This window comes from Sciurus vulgaris, assembly GCF_902686455.1.
Source record: "Sciurus vulgaris genome assembly, chromosome: 14".
NCBI lineage: Eukaryota > Metazoa > Chordata > Mammalia > Rodentia > Sciuridae > Sciurus > Sciurus vulgaris.
In genome coordinates, this window is record NC_136475.1 from 1346875 (window position 1) to 1366701 (window position 19827).

The window sequence follows — 19827 nt, forward strand, 5'->3', positions numbered from 1 at the left end:
CCACTCCATGAGTCACAACAAGAGAGGAAGAGGGCAGGGGACTTCCTTCCCTGCAGAAGCGCGGGCCCTTGGTGGAGGGCCCCAGAGGACAGGTGTGCCTGCCACCGGCCCCGGCTGGTGTCGGGCTCCCCCGCCCGCCCGCTTGGGTTCCTGCGCGAGCAGGCTTCCTCTTCTCACTTCCCCACCGTGCTGTTAGCAGCAGTCCTTTGATCGACTTTCTCTTAATGGACCTCGAGGTCAGTAACATGGAGATGGTTTAATTCCCTCCATGGAGTCTCGTTTCTACACACACCGCCCCTGCCTCGGAGGTGCTGGTGATGAGCAGAGCTGAGCCCAAGCGTTCTCTCTTGGACACGCCAGCCTCCTGGGCAGGGGGTGACGTGCCAGGAGATGAGAGGCAGGGAAGGCTCAGTTCTGTGCCCCCTGCCTCACAGGCTTCGCAGCCAAAGCTGACCAGGCAGCTCCTTCCCAACCCTGGCAGGAGAGGCTCAGGGCCTGTGTGTCGCCCTCTTTGGACATAGGTCGGGGCTGCCCCCACTGAACTGGACCTGGTGGTGCCTAGAGTCCCCAGCATTGGGAGAGACTCAGTGCGATCTCACTCCTTCCTCCCAAGGGTTCTTTCTAGGCTTCTCTTTCCTAGATCTGGGTTCATTGGTAATGGTTTGTCCCCTGAGAGAGACTCTGAGGTGACCCTCTGCATGCCTTGTACCTGCCCCACATCTCAGGGCCATGGAGGCCCAGGAGTGTTACTCAGGGTGGCTAGAAAGGGCAGGTGGACACCACATCTCTTGGCCCCCATAGCACAGCCTTCCTGAGTAGCACTGTTGACAGGTGTCCAGCGCAGGGAGGTGAGATGCGCTTGGGCAGTGAGCTCGAGACAGCCCCGCGCACTCCCTCTCCAAGCTGCCTTTCCGCAGTGGAGATAGACAGTAGTACACAGACGGTCACACTGTCACTGTGGGAGGGTGGAGGTGGGGCTGTCCAGGAAGGCCCCTCTTAGAGACCGTTAGAGAAGCCGCCTAGTCTCTGAAGCGTCAAAGGGGATTTCAACATCCCAGTAGCCAGTAGCCCAGAGACTCAGGGACATGCTTCTCCTGGGCCGGCTCAGAGCCTGGCCTTGCTGGAGGGCCCTGCCTTTCCTTGCGGGTCAGACTTGCAGATTGTTTTCACCTCAAGTGCCACCTTGCTTACAGTGGCTATCAGAACTGCCGAAGGAAGGGCTTCCGAGGCTGCGCCTGCTCTCAGGAAGTGCTGTGGTCAGTCAGAGCTGTGCTGGGGCTGGGAGCGGGCAGTGGTCCAGGGCAGGTGTCTGCCGCCTGTCTCCAGTGAGGGTCTCGTGCCATGGTCCCTTTGGGCACTTTGAGCTTATTGGCATATGAGAGAAAGATAAAATTTAATGGGTTAAAAAGCTGTAATAGATAAATTGTGGCGTTTCTGTTAGCTTCTCAGACTGCTGGAAAAGGAGGCCACTGCATTCCTGTAAGAGAGTGAGTCTGGCAGGACAGCCCTGGAGCTGACAGACAGGACATGGCTTCAGTGGCCGAGGGTTGTCTGTACTGAGCAGACGGCTCCCCACACCTTGGGAGTGTCATACAGCCTGTGGAGGCAGATTTTGGGCAGAACCTGTGACCTGAATTCTATGCTTGTTCCTCTTTTCTAGGTATTTGCAACAAAACTGACCTACCCTCAGCCAGTGACCCCCTGGAACGTTCAGGAACTGAGACAGGCAGTCATCAATGGTCCCAACGTGCACCCGGGAGCCTCCATGGTCATCAACGAAGACGGCAGTCGCACAGCCCTGAGCGCTGTGGACGGGAGCCAGCGCGAAGCCGTGGCCAAACAGCTCCTGACGCCAGCCACTGGGGCACCTAAGCCCCAGGGGACAAAAATTGTGAGTAGTGGGAAAGTTTGGTTGGGGTCCAGCCATCTCCCCCATGCTGCCTTCCCCCGGCTACTCAAAGGGTGGTCCCAGGATCAGCAGCACTGCATCCCTGGAGCTCGTGGGAAGCATGCACTCCCTGTGCCGATCAGAAGCTCGGTGGGTCTCAGGCACCTTGGTGGGCTCTGCGGAGAGTTCTGCCTGCTGCAGTTCAAGGAGTGCTCTGTGGAAAGGAGTCTTAGCTACCGCCTCTGGTGCCTGCTCACAATGCTGCCGCAGTCCATGTCCCACTGTAAAGAGTGCGGTTGATGAGCTGGGCTGCTGAGGACATCGCACTGTGTCTGCCCAGTAAGACCCGTCCTGCTTGGGGGGAGTCGCCAATGACCCCCTAGCCAGGTCTACGCACTGGGGACAGCCAGCTCAGTCTTCACCATCTCCACGGTGTTGAGCAATGCTTCTTCGTGGAGCGACGGTGCTCTCAGGTTCTGTCTTTGAAGACTGGCTGGTGTGTTGGCTGAGAATGAGGGCAGGGCTAAGGCTGAGAGGCATCTGGGCAGGAGAGACCGAGCTCTGGTGAGGCTGGACTACAAAAGAGCTGAGGAGGAAGGTTGGGCCCTATTCCTCTGTGAGGTGGGAAACTGGCCTCTTCCCCTGGGCCTCATGAAGGAGGAGGAAATGGCCAGGACAGCCTCAGCTTGCTCCCTGCCCAGCAGCTGCAGAAGTAGGCCTTTGGCCCCAGGCCTGCAGGAGACTGACCTGGGCACTAGGGCATGCTGAGTTTCACTGAGGTCTTTGTTTAGAGACAAGGAAAGGAAAGGCCTGGGGTTTGTCTTGGCAGAGGAGTGCCGGTCCTCTGGGGCGTCTGTTTGGGTTGGCTGGTGCCTGCCAGACTGGCCAGCATGCCTGCCCAGCTGCGCAGAGTTTGCTAGACCCAGATCCTAGGCCCTGCCTGGGCTTTTGGGCCTAGGCCATAGGTCTGGGGTGCTGCTCCCTGGAGAAGCTAGAGGAAGAAGATTTGGCTGTGTGACGCAGTCAGTGGCCAGTGCCCTGGCCCATGCTCATGGGAACCCTGGGCTGAGGTCTCCTTGGCCACGGGAAGGGAAGGCGGGAAGTCCCCTAGTTGCTGTAGCGAGACGGGCTGCTGGGTGCTGAGGACTGCCTTCTGGTGTTCGGGGGTTTCCTCTTGCTTTCCGAGCTGAGGAAACTGAGGCCAGCTGCCAGGAAGGCGGAGAGCATGAGGAAGCACCTTATCACCTCGAGGCCTTTCTGGAGCTCACCCTCCAGGGCAGCCTCATAAAGTGGACGACATGAGAGGACACAGGCTTGAGGTAGTCTGTTGTTTTCCCCGGCCTGTTGCTGTGACCTAGAGGAGATGCAGGGTAGGAGTGGGTTGTCACTGAGTCACCATGTTCCTCTGGGCTGCTACGGAGGGCCCTTCAGAATGCTTGAGGTGGAGGTGGGTGCCATGATGCACACCTATAATCCTAGTGAATTGGGAGGTTGAGGCACGGGGATTTCAAGTTCAAGGCCAGCTTCAGCAACTTAGTGAGGCCCGTTTCCAAAATAAGTGAAAACGGTTGGGGATGTGGCTTAGTGGTAGAGTACCTAGTTTTTTTGTTTTTTCTTGGCAGTGGGGATTGAACCCAGGGACTCTTGACCATTGAGCCACATCCCCAGCCTTTTATTGTATTTTATTTAGAGACAGGGTCTTGCTGAGTTGCTTAGTGCCTCGCTGAGTTGCGGAGGCTGGGTTTGAACTGGCAATCTTCCTGCCTCAGCCTCCTGAGCCGCTGGGATTACAGGCATGTGCCACTGCACCTGGCTTCATGCAGTTGTTTTCAAGTGTGGTCTACGGTCATTATTTAGGGAGCCTGGTTGTTAACATGAGGGGTTAGAAGCCTTAGCAGGCGCTGGGGAAGTCAGAAGGCTGACTGGTGGTGACTTGGGAAGTTGTCTTCAGAGCGTAAATCACATGTGCTTTTGATCCTCTCAAGTCTGTCTCTGTTTTTCACTCTGCAAGTTGTGAGATGTAGCTGTCAGGGTGTGGACCTGTGCCTTGCTATCCTTCCCACCGCTGTGGCTCAGGGAGGACCAGGCCCCCTTCCCTGTGTGCCCAGAGCCCGGCGCGCGGGCCGGGGCCCCCGCCTGCTGCTCACATGCGGCCTGCGCCTTTTCTTGCTGGGATGCGTCCCTGCTGGCCTCGCAGGCCCGTGTGTGCAAGCGCCTTCTCGTCGTCCCAGCGTTGGGCAGGCACGCTGGGACGTTCTGCCCACCCGGGCACCGCACTCTAGGCTTTGCTGTTGGGGACGCTGCTCTGCGCGCAGATAGGCAGCCTTGGTTGGCGCCTCTGCTCATCAGGCTGAAGCAGTGCCTTTCAAGTGGTCTAGTCGAGGTTTTCAAACAGCGTCCCACAAGACTGGCCATTCACGCTCTTTCTATCTTCTTTGAGGTAGGGCCTCACTGCACCGCCCAGGGAAGTCTTAGACTCGAGCCCTTGATCTGCCGACTAGCTGGGACTGCAGGAACCATTTTACTGATTTTTCAAATGCAGAAAATGTTTGCAGGGGCATCTACCTGGGAATCAAGAACGCTGTCTTCCAGTCCTGGCTGTGCGTGGTGAAGTTGGGCTAATTGTTCTAGAATGTGGAACCACCTTTAGAGTAACACACTCACATGCGGCCGTGCGGGGATTTCAGAGGGCCACCGAACTCTTTCAGACCTGGGGATTTTGTGGTTCCATGCAGGCGTTCAGCCTTCAGGAATTGTGTTTGTTACTTTTTTAAGATGGATTCTCAGAGGAATGCAGGACTCTAGAAAGGGTGTGTGTCCCTGAACAAGCAGCAGCTACTAGACAGAGACTTATGGCCTCACCTGTTCCTTGTGCCTCTGAGCGCAGAAACAGGACTGGGACTTGGCAGGGCTGGGACCAGGAAGCCAGAATATTTCCCAGATTTCCAGGGCTCTACACCTTGCATTTAGGTACCTGGCGCCTGCGGCAGGCAGCCCGCTGGGCCCAAGATGAGATGGGCCCCGAGGAGCAGGGAGGATGTGTGGCTCCCCCGGCCCACCTGCTCTCTGCCCTGCCCCAGGTGTGCCGGCACGTGAGGAATGGGGACGTTCTCCTGCTGAACCGACAGCCCACCCTGCATAGGCCCTCCATTCAGGCCCACCACGCCCGCATCCTGCCGGGAGAGAAAGTCCTGCGGCTCCACTACGCCAACTGCAAGGCCTACAACGCCGACTTCGACGGGGACGAGATGAATGCCCACTTCCCCCAGAGCGAGCTAGGCCGGGCCGAGGCCCATGTCCTGGCCTGCACTGATCAGCAGTACCTGGTTCCCAAGGTAGGACTGGCCTTAAGGCCCTTCCCCAGTCACTGCCAGCAAGATGTGGCACTTTGAACCTGGGCCCCGTGGGCAGCTCCAGGGCAGGGGCACACAGAACAAGGGGTCCTGGGTTCTTCCAGGGGGGTTCTCAGCCCTCCAGTTGCCTAAAATAGTAAGTCAGGAGAGAAACTGAGGTTTCTAAGTGTCTGGCCATCCCAGAAAGCCAAGTCCAGTAGCTCGGTAGAAGGTCTTGTGTAGCAGACTGGTCTGGATTCTGCGACCTGCGGGCCCCTGGCAGGCATGGGCATCTGAAACGTGGTGGCACAGGTGACTTGGACCCTTTGAGTTCTGACAAGCATGAGTTTTTAGAAGGGACTGGGCGAGTTCCCCTGGAGCCCTTGAGGGCATCTTCTGCGCTTCAAGGGCAGTCCCCTGGAGTCACAGCTGTCCAGACAGACGTGGGAAGGAGGTGACCTCACCTGGCCAGCCAGCTGGCTTACTGCAGGGTCCCTGAGTGCTCATGGGAGGGGCAGAGGAGATGGGCTGGATGCAGGAGAAGGGGTGGGGTTCTCCACCTGCCCAGAGGGCAGAGGCCTCATCAGGCACCGGCCACTGAGGTTGCGGCAGACCCCAATTACGTGTCACTGCCTCGGGTTGGGGAGGACTTGAGAGAGTTGGGAGTAACGATACAACGCAGGGACCCGCCTTCCGGGCAGCACTGCAGAGTGCCGGCCTCTCACTCCACCTCGCGCAGTCCAAGAGAGTCGGTGCCACTCGACCTAGGACCCCAGGAGGAGGAGGGAGAGGGAGCCTTGTGCTGCGGGCAGAGGCCCAGGCCCTCGGGCACCTGCCCCCTAGGAGCTGCTTCTCCCGCAGGTGGCCAGGAGCCCCATGTCCCACCTCAGTGCTGCAGCTTCACACAGGACCCAGCTGAGTTTCACTTTCTCTCTCTGCCCACCTTTGAGTGGAGGGAGGAGAGGCAGGGAGGTGCTGAGGGTCAGCTCAGTTTGCTGAGGAGCTGGAGCTAATGTGGAAACGAGCCCTTCCTTCCTGTCAGTAGCAGCCATAGGTGGCCACAGCGATGGCAGCAAGAAGCTGTGCATTGCCGACAGGCCGTGGGCCTCAGCCGCCGTGGGCCATTGCACACGTTCCCTGCCGGCATCTCCACCCTCATGAGGTGGGTCGCCAAGAGAGAAGCTCGCCGGCCAGTAAAGAGGCCAGGACTCCAGTCCACTGCCCATGTGCTGGTCTGCACCCCAGCTTATCCCCTGCTGACAGCTGCGACCGGGCGAAGGCACAGAGCAGACATGGCCCCTGGGACTGCTGCAGCTCTGACTGGCAGTCCCATTTCATCCCACAGTCTCTGCCGGGGAGTTGCAGATGACTCTTTGCTGACAGAGACCCGTGGCAATCGCTATGTGGGGACTTGGTGTTCTGCAGCTCTGAGACCAGTGCACTGCAGTGTCTGCTCGATCCTAACTGAGCAGAGGAAGCTTCCTCTCAGAGGGCAGGCTCCTCACCTGCTCAGGCCTGTGAGTGCTGGGGAGAACCCAGGCCGGGAAACTCGTCAGAAAGTTCATGTCCTGGTCCCGCACAGCTGGCTTAATGAGGCCTTGTGGCGCCTGGCGCAGTCGCCACCCACCCTTACCCAACTGCTCCCCTCTGCCAGTGCACCAGCCCTCCATACCCACCATGCCACCCTTCAGCAGCTGGAAAGAAGGTGGGGCCTGGTGGACAGCAGAGGTTCCCATGACCCCATGAAAGCAGGGAGTGGGACTAACTGGCCAGAATCCCAGCATGAAAACTGGGAATGCTGTGAACAGCATGGTGTGCTGGTAGCTGGGAGAGGGGTCTGAAGAGACCACGGCTGCGGGTCACAGCACCACGTTGGTCAGCGTCAGGAGTGGGGTGTCAGGCAGGCCCAGACTCGGGGTGGAGGAGTAGGAGTTGGCAGTGGGGCTCCCGAGAGAGCGGGGCAGAGCCCGTCGGCACCGTGGCAGGAACGCGCTGCAGGAGGGACGCTGCCTTTGCTTTCCATCCTGCGGTGACCTCCGTCACCGTGTCCCACAGGCGGCTACGTCAGAGTGTTGGATTAGCTAGGATCATCCCTTTGGTTTGTAATAAATGTGCTTGTGCTAATAAAAAAAGGAGAGAGAGAAAATTAATTTCTTAAAGAGGAAAACTTGGAGAGAAGACCTGAGAGTTCTGTTCACTTTCTGTTTCTTTTGTCAGAAAACAAGCTTTTGATGCTTGATAACAAAATTCATTGGTTAGTATAACTACCAATAGATGAAATCCTCATTTTTGCTGAAGGTTATAAAAATTCAGCAGGTCTTTGGTGACAAGGTCCTAAGATGACAAGTGGTAGTTTGATGAAATGAAGGAAGCTGATTTATTTTGGTCTTCTCACAGTACCAGGGATCCACCCCAGAGCTCACGTGTGCCCGGTGTTTTGCTCATTTTTACTCATGTTTTTTCTTTTTCATTTATTTATTTTAGTTGTCGATGGACCTTGTTTTATCCATTTCTTTGTATGTGGTGCTGCAAATTGAATCCAGTGCCTCGCACCTGTGAGGCAAGCCCCCCACCCCTGGGCCAGAACCCTAGCCCCTTATTGGTGTTTCTCGATTTCCCTTTTTCCACCTTGAAGTCCTCATCCTTAACCAATAGGACCAGATGGAAGTATGTCTTATTGTTGTCTGTCTGTATCAGGCAGACTTCCAGGGTGTCTTTGTAAAGTGAGAGGCGAATGGGACTTTGGCCATTCTTTTTCCAAGAAAACAACTGGACTTAGAGCATTATAATTAAACATAGCATTGAGTTCACTTTGAGAGAACCTTGCCTCTCCCTCCCCTGCTCTGTCCCCACCTCCACTGACCGGCTTCCACTCGCATTTCCCTGTTTGATCGGCGTCTTCCACACACACGTGCAGGTGGAATTCCTTGGGTACCTTTGCACGTGTGTGTTGGTCTCACCCCAGGACCCCCGTCTTCCTGCTCCCTGTCTTCATGACACCCATCTCCTCTCCTGCCCCCGCTCCCCCGTACTTCACTCTGGCTTCTGCAGATGAGAGGGGACGCTTGGCTCCTGACTTCCTGCGTCTGGCTGCTTGGCTTAGCGTTGCCGGCATGTGCCACCATTTCGTGGAGAGTAACTTTCCCCTTCTGATTGCTTGTGCCTTTTGAGGGCCAGCACTCTGTAGAGAGGTGGGTTTTTTGTTTTTGGTGCCAGGGATTAAACCCAGGAGCCCAGCCCTTCTTATATTTTATTTTTGGCAGCTTCTTGCTGTGTTGCTTAGGACCTCCATAGGTTGCTGAGGCTGGCTTTGAACTGGTGACCCTCCTGCCTCAGCGTCCCAAGCTGCTGGACTTACAGGCATGCGCCACAGCACCCAGCTCTGTGGAAAGTTTTTAAACAAGTCATCCTGACTTTTCCTTAGAAAATTCAAGATACAAAATACCCTACTTCCTAAACATTCTGACCAGAGACATCAATCTTAATGTCATTTTGCTGTGGTGTTAAGTGAAACAGGATTGCTGAGAACTCTCTGGAGTTTTGATTCAGAAATGTTTTTCCCTCTGTGCTGGGGCAGGAACCCAGGGGTTCACATGTGTTAGGCAAGCACTCACCACTGACCTGCATCCTCGACCCTTTTCATCTTTTATTTTGATACAGGGCCTCATCAAGTTGCTAAGGCTGACCTCGGTCTTGCAATCCTCCTGCTTAAGCCTCCCAAGTCGCTGGGATTATAGGCGCATGCCACCGCATCTGTCTTTAATTTCATATTGAGACAGGTCTCTAAGTTGTCCAGTCTGACCTTGAATTTGTATTTCTACCTCAGCCTCACAGGTTGCTGGGATTACAGGCGTGATCAACACACAGCTTCAGAGATGTTCTTGCTAATCCTAGATGGGGTTTAAGAAACTCAGAATTACATGTAGACCTTTAGCAATAGCTGTAATCTGCATACCTCCCGAGAATTTGTGATTGTTGTATGGAAAGCCCTTTGAGTGATTTTCTAGTCATGTAAGAGTCTGGACAGACAGAGGCATTAGAGTCATGTCCCTCACGTAGCTCGTGATTATGTTCCCTAAAGGAAAAAAACAAGGAAGTCCGCGTCCACCCCCAAGGACTGCAGATAAGTCCGATGCCTAAGACGCGCCTGGGTGTCCCCACGCCCGACAGGCTGTCTTTGGCACAGAGGTGGAGTGAAGCGCCCCTCGGCTGGCCTACGGGCCTTCAGGGAAGGGCCGTGAGCCCGGACCTCGCCTTACTTCCCTGACCACTCTTCTAGGGGACGAGTACAGGGATTGCCTGAGGCCGGCCTTTGACCTGGTGTGCCAGTTCTGTTCCTGTGGCTCCTCCATGGGCGAATCTGAGCTCCTTCAGCTGCGGTCACCAGTGTGGCCGTGACACTCGGATCTAACGAATGATCAGATGAGAAGTCTTTACAGCGAAGCCCAGGTCTTCTCAGGTTCCTGTCCTCGTGGAGAAGTTTGTGGAGCCCAGGGAATCTGACCTGAGCGTGCCTTCTGTGGTCACGAACACAGGCCTGACAGACACAGCCCGGGCCGCCGGGGCTCACAAACACCACGAGGCGAAGGTGCCCCCAGGCTGAGATCTCGTAAGGCCATCGTTGGGCCCACCCTGAACCACGTGCAGCACCGTGGACAGTCAAGGCCCTCTGGCCCCTGCCTCCCTGCAGCGCCCCCTTCTGCCTGTCCTCGTGGTGACCAGTCCTGTGATTGTCTTCCATGCCCGTAGGCTGCCCAGTGGTCGCGTACTTCCTGCCTGGCTCTTCCGTATCATGCCTGAGTGTAGCGCGTGGGCCTGCGCGGGTGCAGCAGCCTCTCGACTAACTCTTGTTGAATGGACGGCTGATTTGTAGGAGAACAGGCCAGAAGTATGAAAGATACTGAAGCATAAAACCCAAGTACGGAAACAGGAATGGACGGCTGATTGTAGGAGAACAGGCCAGAAGTGTGAAAGATACTGAAGCGTAAAACCCAAGTATGGAAACAGGAATGCACTGGCACCACCAGACCGACTTCACGCATAAGTGCCAAAACTGTGTGGCCCCAGATGGGGCCAGGCGCAGAGGCCTGGGGAGCTGGGCGCGCAGCGGTCTTCATGTAGGACAGTGGCCCCGTGGCAGAGCAGGAGCCCTCGGAGGCCGTGCTCAGGGCATGAGCTGGACAGGAGGGCCTGTGGGCTCTGTCCAGACTGGGAGCCCCCCTTGGCGTGGAGCCCATCCTTGTCCTTCTTGTGTGTTCGCAGGATGGACAGCCCTTGGCAGGGCTGATCCAGGACCACATGGTTTCAGGCGCAAACATGACCACCCGAGGCTGCTTCTTCACCCGGGAGCAGTACGTGGAGTTGCTGTACCGAGGGCTCACTGACAAAGCAGGGCGCGTGAAGCTCCTCCCTCCGGCCATCCTGAAGCCCTTTGCACTCTGGACCGGGAAGCAGGTGAGTGGGGGAAGCAGTGTGGGGAAGGACAGCCCCTCATGGGAAAGGTGTCCTCCCAGAACAGGCAGGTAAGTGCTGATCAGGAGCCACCTGAGGCCGGGATGCCACTTGGGTGCACGCAGCAGGCCCCAGCATACACCTCCGCATCACAGACACACGGCAGAACCCCAAATCAGTCTGCTTTTCTGTTTGTTTGAGGTCCATCGACCTGAGTGGTTTCTGTCCTTTGTTTCTGACGTGCTGTTGGTGTCCTCATGATCCAAACATGACGGTGTTAGCTATGTGCTGCTGGCAACAGTAGTGAGGTTTGTCGGGAAGTGACAGCAGCTTTGCTGATCCTATTGGATGCCTCATCTGATTGGATTCCCACAACCAGCTGCAATGGATGGCCTGCTGGAGGGAGATAAGAATCTGAGGCTTAGGAAGTTAAATCACATGCCCCAGGCCTCAGGTGACAGGACTGAGCCTTGTCCCAGACTTGCCAGGACTTGCCAGCTCCAGAGCGTCACACTGTACCTCCCTGGAGGTGACTGAGTCTCCTGGGCATGACGTTTGGGTGTGCCCTCCACTCTCATGGGGCCTCTGGGCTTCAGCCACAGGGCAGCTCCAGCTCGCCCATGTGCGCCTGGGTTCCTCCTCTGTAGAAAGGGTGTGGAGGGTGCTCTCAGGCCCCTCCTGCTTGCCAGGTCTTTGTCTGGGGACATAGGATCTCAGTTGGTGAGGTTCATTCTGGATGAATGTCACTTGGTCCTTGTTTTATGTTCTGTTGAATTTGGTTTGCTGCTGTTTAGTTCAGAGCTTGCTTTTATTGTGCTGTACTAGTCCCCCCACCCTCTTCCCTTGGTGGATCTGGGGTTGATTGACAGCTGAATTTTATGTAATTTCTATTGTCCCTGCATTCGTTTCTTTTTCCTGTAGAAAACAGCATAGAGGGGTAGCAACTGTACTGCTGATGTACCTTCATTAGCAACAAGTTAACCCTAGGTGAGACCCCTGGGCTATTGCGCAAGCCCAAAACTAGGGCCTCTCCCCTCCTGGTCTTGATTCTGGTCATCTGGCTTCCTCACTTTAACCACAGGAAGAGGCGTCAGGTGGAGTGTTGGGAGGGCCCTGGTGGAGCTAGGAGCCCTGAGTGGTGGTCTCCCCTTCCCCACCTCCTACCGGACAGTGGGAGTTAGTCTTTAGAAAGGATGAGTTTGGGCAGCATATGCCTTCTCCCCAGCCTCAGGCCTCCCCAGCCTCCAGAACGGGAAGGAAATGAATTCCTGTTCTTTATAGATCGCTCTGCCTGTGCTGTGTCGTAGCAGCACTGAATGGAGCAAGACATGAATAAGGGGCTCTTCGGGCTTGTGTCTCCTCTTGAGTAAGCTTTAGCAGTTGTTTTCAGGGGTCTGCGTGTCCCATCAAGTTGTTGATTCATAGGCATAAAGTTAGTCACGGTTTTTTATTATCCTTTTCTGTCTGTGGCGTGTGTACCAGTATCGTCTCTCTCATTCCTGACAGTGATGATGTATGTCTTTCTTTTTTCCTGATGTGTTTGCCTGGGGTCATCAGGTTTATTGCTTTAAAAGAACCAGTTTTTAGTTTCATTGATATTCTCTGGTCTTCTGTTTCCTAGTTCATTGATTTTACTCTGGTCTTCATTAACTTTCTTTTTTGTTTTGGGTTTAATGTGCTCTTTTTCTAGTTACTTCAGGTTGAAGCTGAAGTCATTGATTTAAGACCCTTTTTCTAAATACAGACATTTTATGTATACATTTTCTCCTTTTGTTCTGCTTAAGAGGCATTTCACAAATTGTTATGTTTTTAGATTTATCCACTTCAGAACACTTTCTAATTTCCCTTTGGATTTATTGTTTGACCCATGAATCATTTTTAAGTACCTTACTTTGTTTTCAAATATTTAAGGACTTTCCGTATATCTCAGTTACTGAGTTCCAGTTCAATTCCTTTGTGGCCAAAGACCGTACCTGGGATGACTTGAATCCTTTTAGATCTATTGAGACTGGACTCGGGGTTGAAAGAGGTCTGTCTTGGGGTTTACTGTGTGCTTGTTGATGGTGTCCTCCCTCGCCTGGTGTCCAGTGTCTTGAAAACTTGCATGTTCACGTTGCTGCTGCTGCTATTTCTAGGGATGGTAAATTGGGTCACATTGCTCTGTCCTAACCAGTAATAGAAGCTGCTTTAGCAGAATGGATGAGGAATTTTGCAGTTTAAGGATTTTTGTACAGTTCAACCTTTTCAGGGCTCGGCAAACGTTTTCTGTAAGGACCAGGCAGTACTTCTGTGGCCTTGCTGGCCACGGTCTAGGTTGCAGCTGCTCAGGTCTGCCGCTGAGTCGTAAGGAAACTGAAGGACATGGCTGCAACCCAGCTCTGCTCTGTTTGCAGAAGCAGCTCATGGGTCAGAGCTGGCCTGAAGGCCGTCATTTGCGATTCCTGACCAGTTTGCCATTTGTGTGTGTTCCTCTGTTTTGTGTCTTTATTTTATAAGCCATCTGGTTATCTTGGAAGTCAGTGGGTTTTTATGTAATTGTTGTCCTGAATTTAGTAGTATTCAGTTTAAAAATTAAGTAGTGTTTTCAAAATAGAACCAGTCGACAGAGAATACCTGTCTACACCCACAGATGCATTCATTCCTTGTGACCGTGAGTCTAGCCTAAGATGTCATCCAGAATGTGGAAAAGTTGCTGGGAAGAAGCCAATCACTCAGCATCAGGCCGAGTGAAGTACGACACACCCATTTGCTGAGATGTTAGGTAGCTGCTACAAATCAGTGGTTTCTGAGAAGCGCCTTGGCTGAGAGGGAAGCAGCCGGCAGGGCAGCCTGTTTCTGTGCACAGGGACAGCGGAAGGAAAGTGCGGCCTGCAGAGGGCGGAGCAGGAGTGCTTTTGCCAGTGTTAGGGATCGCCTCTCTTTTAGTATTTCTGGGTTCCGATGGTCACTTGTAACAAAATTAGAAAACAGACTCAGGCTTTGTTCTGGCGCAGACTTTCTTCTGCATTTCAGAGCCTCCTAGGTGGATGGACAGAGGTGTTGCAGCTGTTTCTTTACAGGTGGGTGAGCAGGGCAAGAGCGTCTGTGCCTGGCCCCATGGGTCTGCGGAGTTAGGAAAGGAGAACTGGGTTTATTCTGCAGCCCCTGAAAAAGAATCCTCGGGCTCTTTCCCATTTGGTACAGCCCCACATGCTGCTGCTGCTTTCAGGCCAGAGGTCCCCATCATTTGTTAAAAGAGCCCGCAGAGTCTGGGCGTGGTGGCCCATAACCCTGTAACCAGTTGTTCAGGAAGCTGAGGCAGGAAGGTGACAAGTCCGAGACCCTGGGCCACTGGGCGAGACCTGCCTCCCAGTAAGACTGGCAGGACTGTAGAGTAGCTCGGTGGCACTCTTACTGACCCCGGGCTCCGTTCCCAGGACCAGAGCGGGAAGGAAGAAGGAAGGAGCATCTATAGTACTGCAGCCCTCCAGCAGGAGCTGCGTGAAAGCACAGTGGACCTCGCTGGCCTCGGCTGAGGAGGCGCGCCCCAGGGCTTCCCCGAGGCAGCCCGCAGAGCTGTGCAGGCACAGCAGGTCCTCCCTCCGGCCACTCCTGTCATCACGCACAGCAGGACGCCGGTGTCCCACCTGGGAATGTGCCACCCGCACCGTGCATCTTACTGTGGGGGGACGTCTGGGGTGTCTTCAGCTGGCCCTTCAGACAGCTCCCACGGGAGTCGCTGTGGGCGTCCAGTTGAGCACATGTTGGGTCAAAGGCAGGCCAGGGAATGCAGCTGCTGCGTCTGCGGCGCCCCGCTCCAGCGGGCTACAAGACTCCCGGGCCCTTCTGCAGAACTCGACTGGACTGCTGGGGGCTCTGGGCTGGGGGCTTTGGCCTCTTGATTAGCCACTGGACGGGGATTATGACATTGTCTTGTTTCTCCACGTGCTTCGAGGCCGTTTGGTTGTCATCGTTTGTGAAGCGCCCATTTTCTGTTCTAGCTCGTTGTTTTACTGCAGGTACAAGGTTTGTTGTCTTTGCTTTGTGGGGGTTTTGGTGGTAGAGGGTGAACTGAGGCCCTCTTACTTGCTAAGCCTGCACCCTGCCACTGAACTGTACCCCAGACCCAGGGAAGAGATTTTAAAATACGCCACAGGGCTTGCAAGCACCTCCTGGATGCTTACCTTTCGCCTCACTCTGTTCTCTGGTGACGAGTCCTGACGGTGACGTCCACCAGTCCCTGACCTTTGCCTCCGTGGCTGCTTGCCCCTGCACAGTCGTCTGGTGGCCTCGCTCAGCTCTGAAGGGAGGCAACGTGGGGATCAGTTTCCCCCGGTGGGTGATTCAGTTGTTGAAAAGTCCATCAGCTGCTCTGCAGTGTCTCCTTGTCATGGCCCAAGCAGTGGAGCAGGGTCTGTTCCAGGACTCCTTCTGTTCCGCTGGCCCTGCCTGTTCCCTGGTTCCATGCTGCCTCTCACTGCAGCTTGACATCACATCTGAATAAACGGACGTCGCCGGCTTGCTCTTCAGCACCGTCTTGGCATTTCCATGCACGTCTCAGCTTGTGAGTTCACACACACACACCTGCTAGGGTTTTGCATTTGTACTATGGTTTGAACGTGAACAAAGCCCGGGTGTTGAAGCTTGGTGCCCTAGGTGGTGGTGTCAGGAAATGCTGTCAGTGCCAGCTGCCACCTCCCAGCACCCACCAGCCCTGGCACCTCGTGCAGCGTGCTCTTGGGCCTTTCTGAAGCTAACCTGTGGTTGTCCCCGGGTGCTCCTGCCTCCCCCGGTGCCCTGTGTGGAGCAGCTGCTGGACTAGTGCCTTCCTGGCCTCCCGTCAACAATCGCCTGCCGGGTAGGTGACCTGCCTACAGACCCAGCGGGACAGGGGAGGGCTTCCTGGCCTCCCAGTTCTGTCATTCATTCGGCCAGACCGTGGCTCTGGTCTTCCGCTCTGTGGAAGCCATTCAGGGTGTGCCTTGGGTTACGAGCAGTCACCCCACAGCAGGAACTCCTGCGCACAAGGACCCTCGCACCCTTGAGCAGCCGCTCTGAGGTGTCACCTCACCCAGGGGGCCTGCGTTCTCTGAGGCTCCCGTGTTGCCTCCACGGCCAGAACCAGATAGTCCCAGAGGCGCTCACATCGGAGGCTTGCGCCTCTCCAACCAGATGCACGTCTCACACTAGTCACCAGGACTAGCGCCCACTGCAGTGGTGGAGGGAGGTGTCTGGGAGTGGCTCAGTGCTCCCTGGGTGGAGCCGCCCAGAGCCGCGCACACTCCCTCCCCACGAGGTCCTGGTGGAAAGCATGTCCAAGCGCTCTGGAGGTATGGGCTGCCTTGGTCCCGGGGTTCCCAGCCTCCGGAAGGCATGGAGCGCGTTTCCGTTGCTCAGGAGCCTGGCTGTTGAGGGCATCTTGTTGGAGCAGCCCCCCTGGCCAAGGCGCAGTGTGTCCCTCCTCGGCCTCAAACCTGTGGCGCTTTTCCTTCTCACTAAGCGACAGCTCTTGCCCTTCTGCTGAAGCCTCCCTGACCACCTGGCTCAACTCGGCTGCTGCGCTCTGCTTGCCTGTCCTCCTCATGCCCTGGCAGGGCGGGGCCTGTCCGTCTGGCTCTTCTCCGTGCCTGGCCCTGGGGAGCGCTCATCACATGACTTGCCTGGAGCCTGCGGCCGAGCCCTGTGCCCCAGCAGCTGTTCCTCTGGGATGTGGGCTCCTGTGGGCGCTGCCCAGCACCAGGCTTTGCAGCCCTGCCCTCCTTGGTGCCTACAGAGCGCTCTGTGAGGAGGATGCTCTGGGCACAGGCGGGAACTCCAGTAGCAAGCCTGCCCAGCAATGTCACTCAACCCACCACCCCATCGGTGACCCACGTCCTCAGGCCTGCTTCTCCCTCCCTCGCACTTGGCTTTTCCTGTTCAGGAGATGGGTTCAAGTCCTGGGGCTGTCTGTGTCAAGGTGAACTCTGAGCGGAGCCTTCTTTTAATTTATTTTATTGTAAACAAATGGAATACATGTTGGTTGTTTGTACATGGAGTAACAGCATACCATTTGCATAATCATACATTTACATAGGGTAATGGTGTTTGATTCATTCTGATTCATTTTCATTTCCCCCACACCCCTCCTACCCCTCTTTTCTCTTGATACAGCCCCTCCTTCCTCCATTCTTGCCCCTCTCCCACCCTGTCTGGGTCTTAAGCCCCTTTGGTCTTCTCGACCAGCGACAAGGGAAGGGGACGCTCCCCAACAAGGTCAGACCTGTATAGGTAGGGCCGACTGACTGCCGGCTCTCAGCCCTCCGGGCAGAGGACAATCATTTTCTTCCCTTGTTTTTTCATGTTGTTCATGTATCTTCCCCTCTAGCAGTGCAGATCTGGGGTATTGCAGATTTCCCCCCTGTAGCCTTTTAGTGGCCCTATAGGTTTTCTAAACCTTTTCTTTAAGGGGGAGATCAATATTATCAGTTCCCAATACAGACAGTATGCAATTCTAGATGAAGTAGCTTCTATGAGGATATTAACAATATTGTCATAATAAAGAGAATGAGTTCAATTATTTCGTCAGTATAACAAACAGATTTGCAATATGGTCTGCAGTTTCTAATGGAGGACAAAGAGGATGCAGAGGGAGGTAGAATGTAGCTGTTAATGGGATAAGAAAAGAATATACAGAAGTTCTAGATAATAGAAAGAGTGAGAATATAATCAAAAGAAATTGGTTGTTAGCGTGCAAAAAGGGAGAAAGAGACTCTGAGGGAACAGGTAAACAAAAGGAAAAGAGAGCAAGAAAAGTAAAGAAATAAAAACTTAAAATTGTTCAATAAGGAGAAAAAAGAAAATCTACAGTATAACAGTCATATGGTATTCAAACCTCTCAGTCTTCGTAGCCTGATGCATGAGAGGTACCTGACAATGAGTTTCAAGCCTCCAGAAGGCGTCTCAGGATGGAATTTGCCCCACCTAAAGATCGGAACTCTGGCTTCAAAATGTGTTGGCAAATGGGGAGCTGTAGCTCGGGGTGTGGCCGTGGTCAGCAGGAGGTCCTGGAGGCGGGGTGCCGTTGGTCAGACGGGTCCTGGAGGTGGGGCGTGTTTGGTGTGGTTGCAGGATCCTGGAGGCGGGGTGCAATCAGTCGGTCTGGGGTCCCGGTAATAGGGCGCAGTCAGTCGTTCTGGGGGTCCTGGCAGCAGGGAGCAGTCAGTCGATGTGAGGGTCCCAGAAGCAGGGAGTGATCAGTCAGGCTGAGGGATCCTGGAGACGGGGCTCAGTCAGTCTGGCCAGGGGTCCTATGGGGCCTGGCTATTGTCTCAAAATGGCAGCAGCCACGTGTAACCAAACCTGCAGGTACTGTAACAGTGAACTTCCAGGCAACAGCAGGCAGCTAGCACTCTACTGGCGATCGGCGAACAGTTTGCTGGCTGTTGTTGGAAGATCAGGAGGTGAACCTCGGGCAGTGGGTGATGGATAGGTGTAAGACAGGCAATGGAAGGCGAGAGGCAGGCAAATGGCGGATGATAGGCATCTGACAGTGAGCAGTCTGCACTCAAAAAGGCATCGATATGCTGTCAGACTGCAGGTGATCACAGCAGACAAATGGCATAAACAGCAGGGTATCGATAAGCAGCAAAAAATGCCTCACCAAGAAACAGATAGCCTCTGCTTAAAACCGGAGTTACGGAGTAAGGAGGAATGCAGCCTCCCTCTAGTCCACCATCTTGGATCCCCCCTGAGCGGAGCCTGCTTGGTGTGTCCTGGGCACTCCTGAGTGGCGGTGGTCTTGCTCTACCTGAGAGCGGCAGGTGGGCGGGACCCAGCTCCTCCTGCCATGCTCTTGCTGTTTCCCCAGGTCGTGTCCACACTGCTCATAAACGTAATCCCCGAGGGTTACGTCCCACTGAACTTGTCGGGAAAGGCGAAAGTCAGCGGGAAAGCCTGGGTGAAGGAGACTCCTCGGCCTGTTCTTGGATTTAACCCCGACTCCATGTGCGAGTCCCAGGTAGGGCACCATCGCTGCCGTGGTGACTTCTCCTGGGCTGAGACAGAGATGGAGGCACGCTCACGGGGACTGGTGCAGTCTTCAGAAGAGGAGGCCTGTGCCCAGGGTGGCGTCCACTGCTGCTCTGGACAGAGTCCAGATTACAGTGTGAACCCCACTGGTTTGATTGAGCCAGCTTGGAGATGCAGAGTCCTGTTTTCCCTCAAGATCAGAGTAGCTTGTAGAAATTGAATTGTGAGGCCCCAGCCCCTGGCTGCAAGCCTGCATGACTAGGTTCAGGAGGGCCTCCCAAGGCGGTGGAACCTGGCTGCCCCTACGCTGCTTGGAGAGAGCAGGTCAGCAGATGCTGCCCGTGGCCACTTTGTGTCAGTGGTGGGCCTAATGGCGCTGCCTTGTGGAGCGAGCAGTCTTCATATTTTAATTAGCGTCTTACACCTTAGCCTGGCTCCGTGAAGGGCAGACTGAGGCTGAGAGGAAGCTCAAAGGCTCCTGTTCCAACTCCCAGGGTGCCACGTGGCAGCTCTGCCTCTCTGCCATTCACAAGGTCTTGCCCAAGCACACTGAGGAGTGTGTGTGCATGTGTGTGCACTGACATCAAGTGGATGTGTGGCGTGTGGTCCCTGAAGAAAACACGAGTTGCTGCTGGTGTGTCTGCCTCCTACCTGGGGGACAGGGCCACCGCAGCCTGGCCTCCCCACAGGTGCTCATCCGGGAGGGCGAGCTGCTCTGTGGCGTGCTGGACAAGGCGCACTTCGGGAGCTCGGCCTACGGCCTGGTGCACTGCTGCTATGAGGTCTACGGAGGCGGGACCAGCGGCCAGGTCCTCACCTGCCTGGCCCGGCTCTTCACTGCCTACCTGCAGCTCTACAGAGGCTTCACCCTGGGTGAGCCGGCTACTCCTCCTGCCCTCCGCCCCTCCCTTACGGCTTCCTCCTGCTGGGCCACTTCCTCTCCTCTGCCACGCGCGCTCCCTGCATGCTCCTCCTAGACTCCCCGGGCCCTCCCCACTCCCAGGGCTTCCCATCACCAGGACTCCGTGCCGTCCCAGCACAGTGGTCACCTGCGCTTGTGAACTCTGCTGGGCAGGTGGGTCTGCTGACCCTAGGACGGAGTGTTTCCTGGAAGCCAGGCGCACTGTTCTAGGGAGTCAGCTTCGATACAGGAAACGAGTGTGTTTCCCC

At 55.3% G+C, this 19827-nt stretch overlaps 1 protein-coding gene across 1 annotated transcript in view; it reads left to right on the top strand.

Annotated features, from left to right (window-relative positions):
- Positions 1-19827, top strand: part of POLR1A (RNA polymerase I subunit A) — a 55140-nt gene that overhangs the window by 17152 nt on the left and 18161 nt on the right. Inside the window, exons 12-16 of the mRNA XM_079111242.1 lie at positions 1661-1891; positions 4969-5223; positions 10483-10674; positions 18497-18646; positions 19347-19530. Of these exons, the coding sequence (XP_078967368.1) occupies positions 1661-1891; positions 4969-5223; positions 10483-10674; positions 18497-18646; positions 19347-19530 (1012 nt within the window). The remainder of the gene's footprint in view (positions 1-1660; positions 1892-4968; positions 5224-10482; positions 10675-18496; positions 18647-19346; positions 19531-19827) is intronic.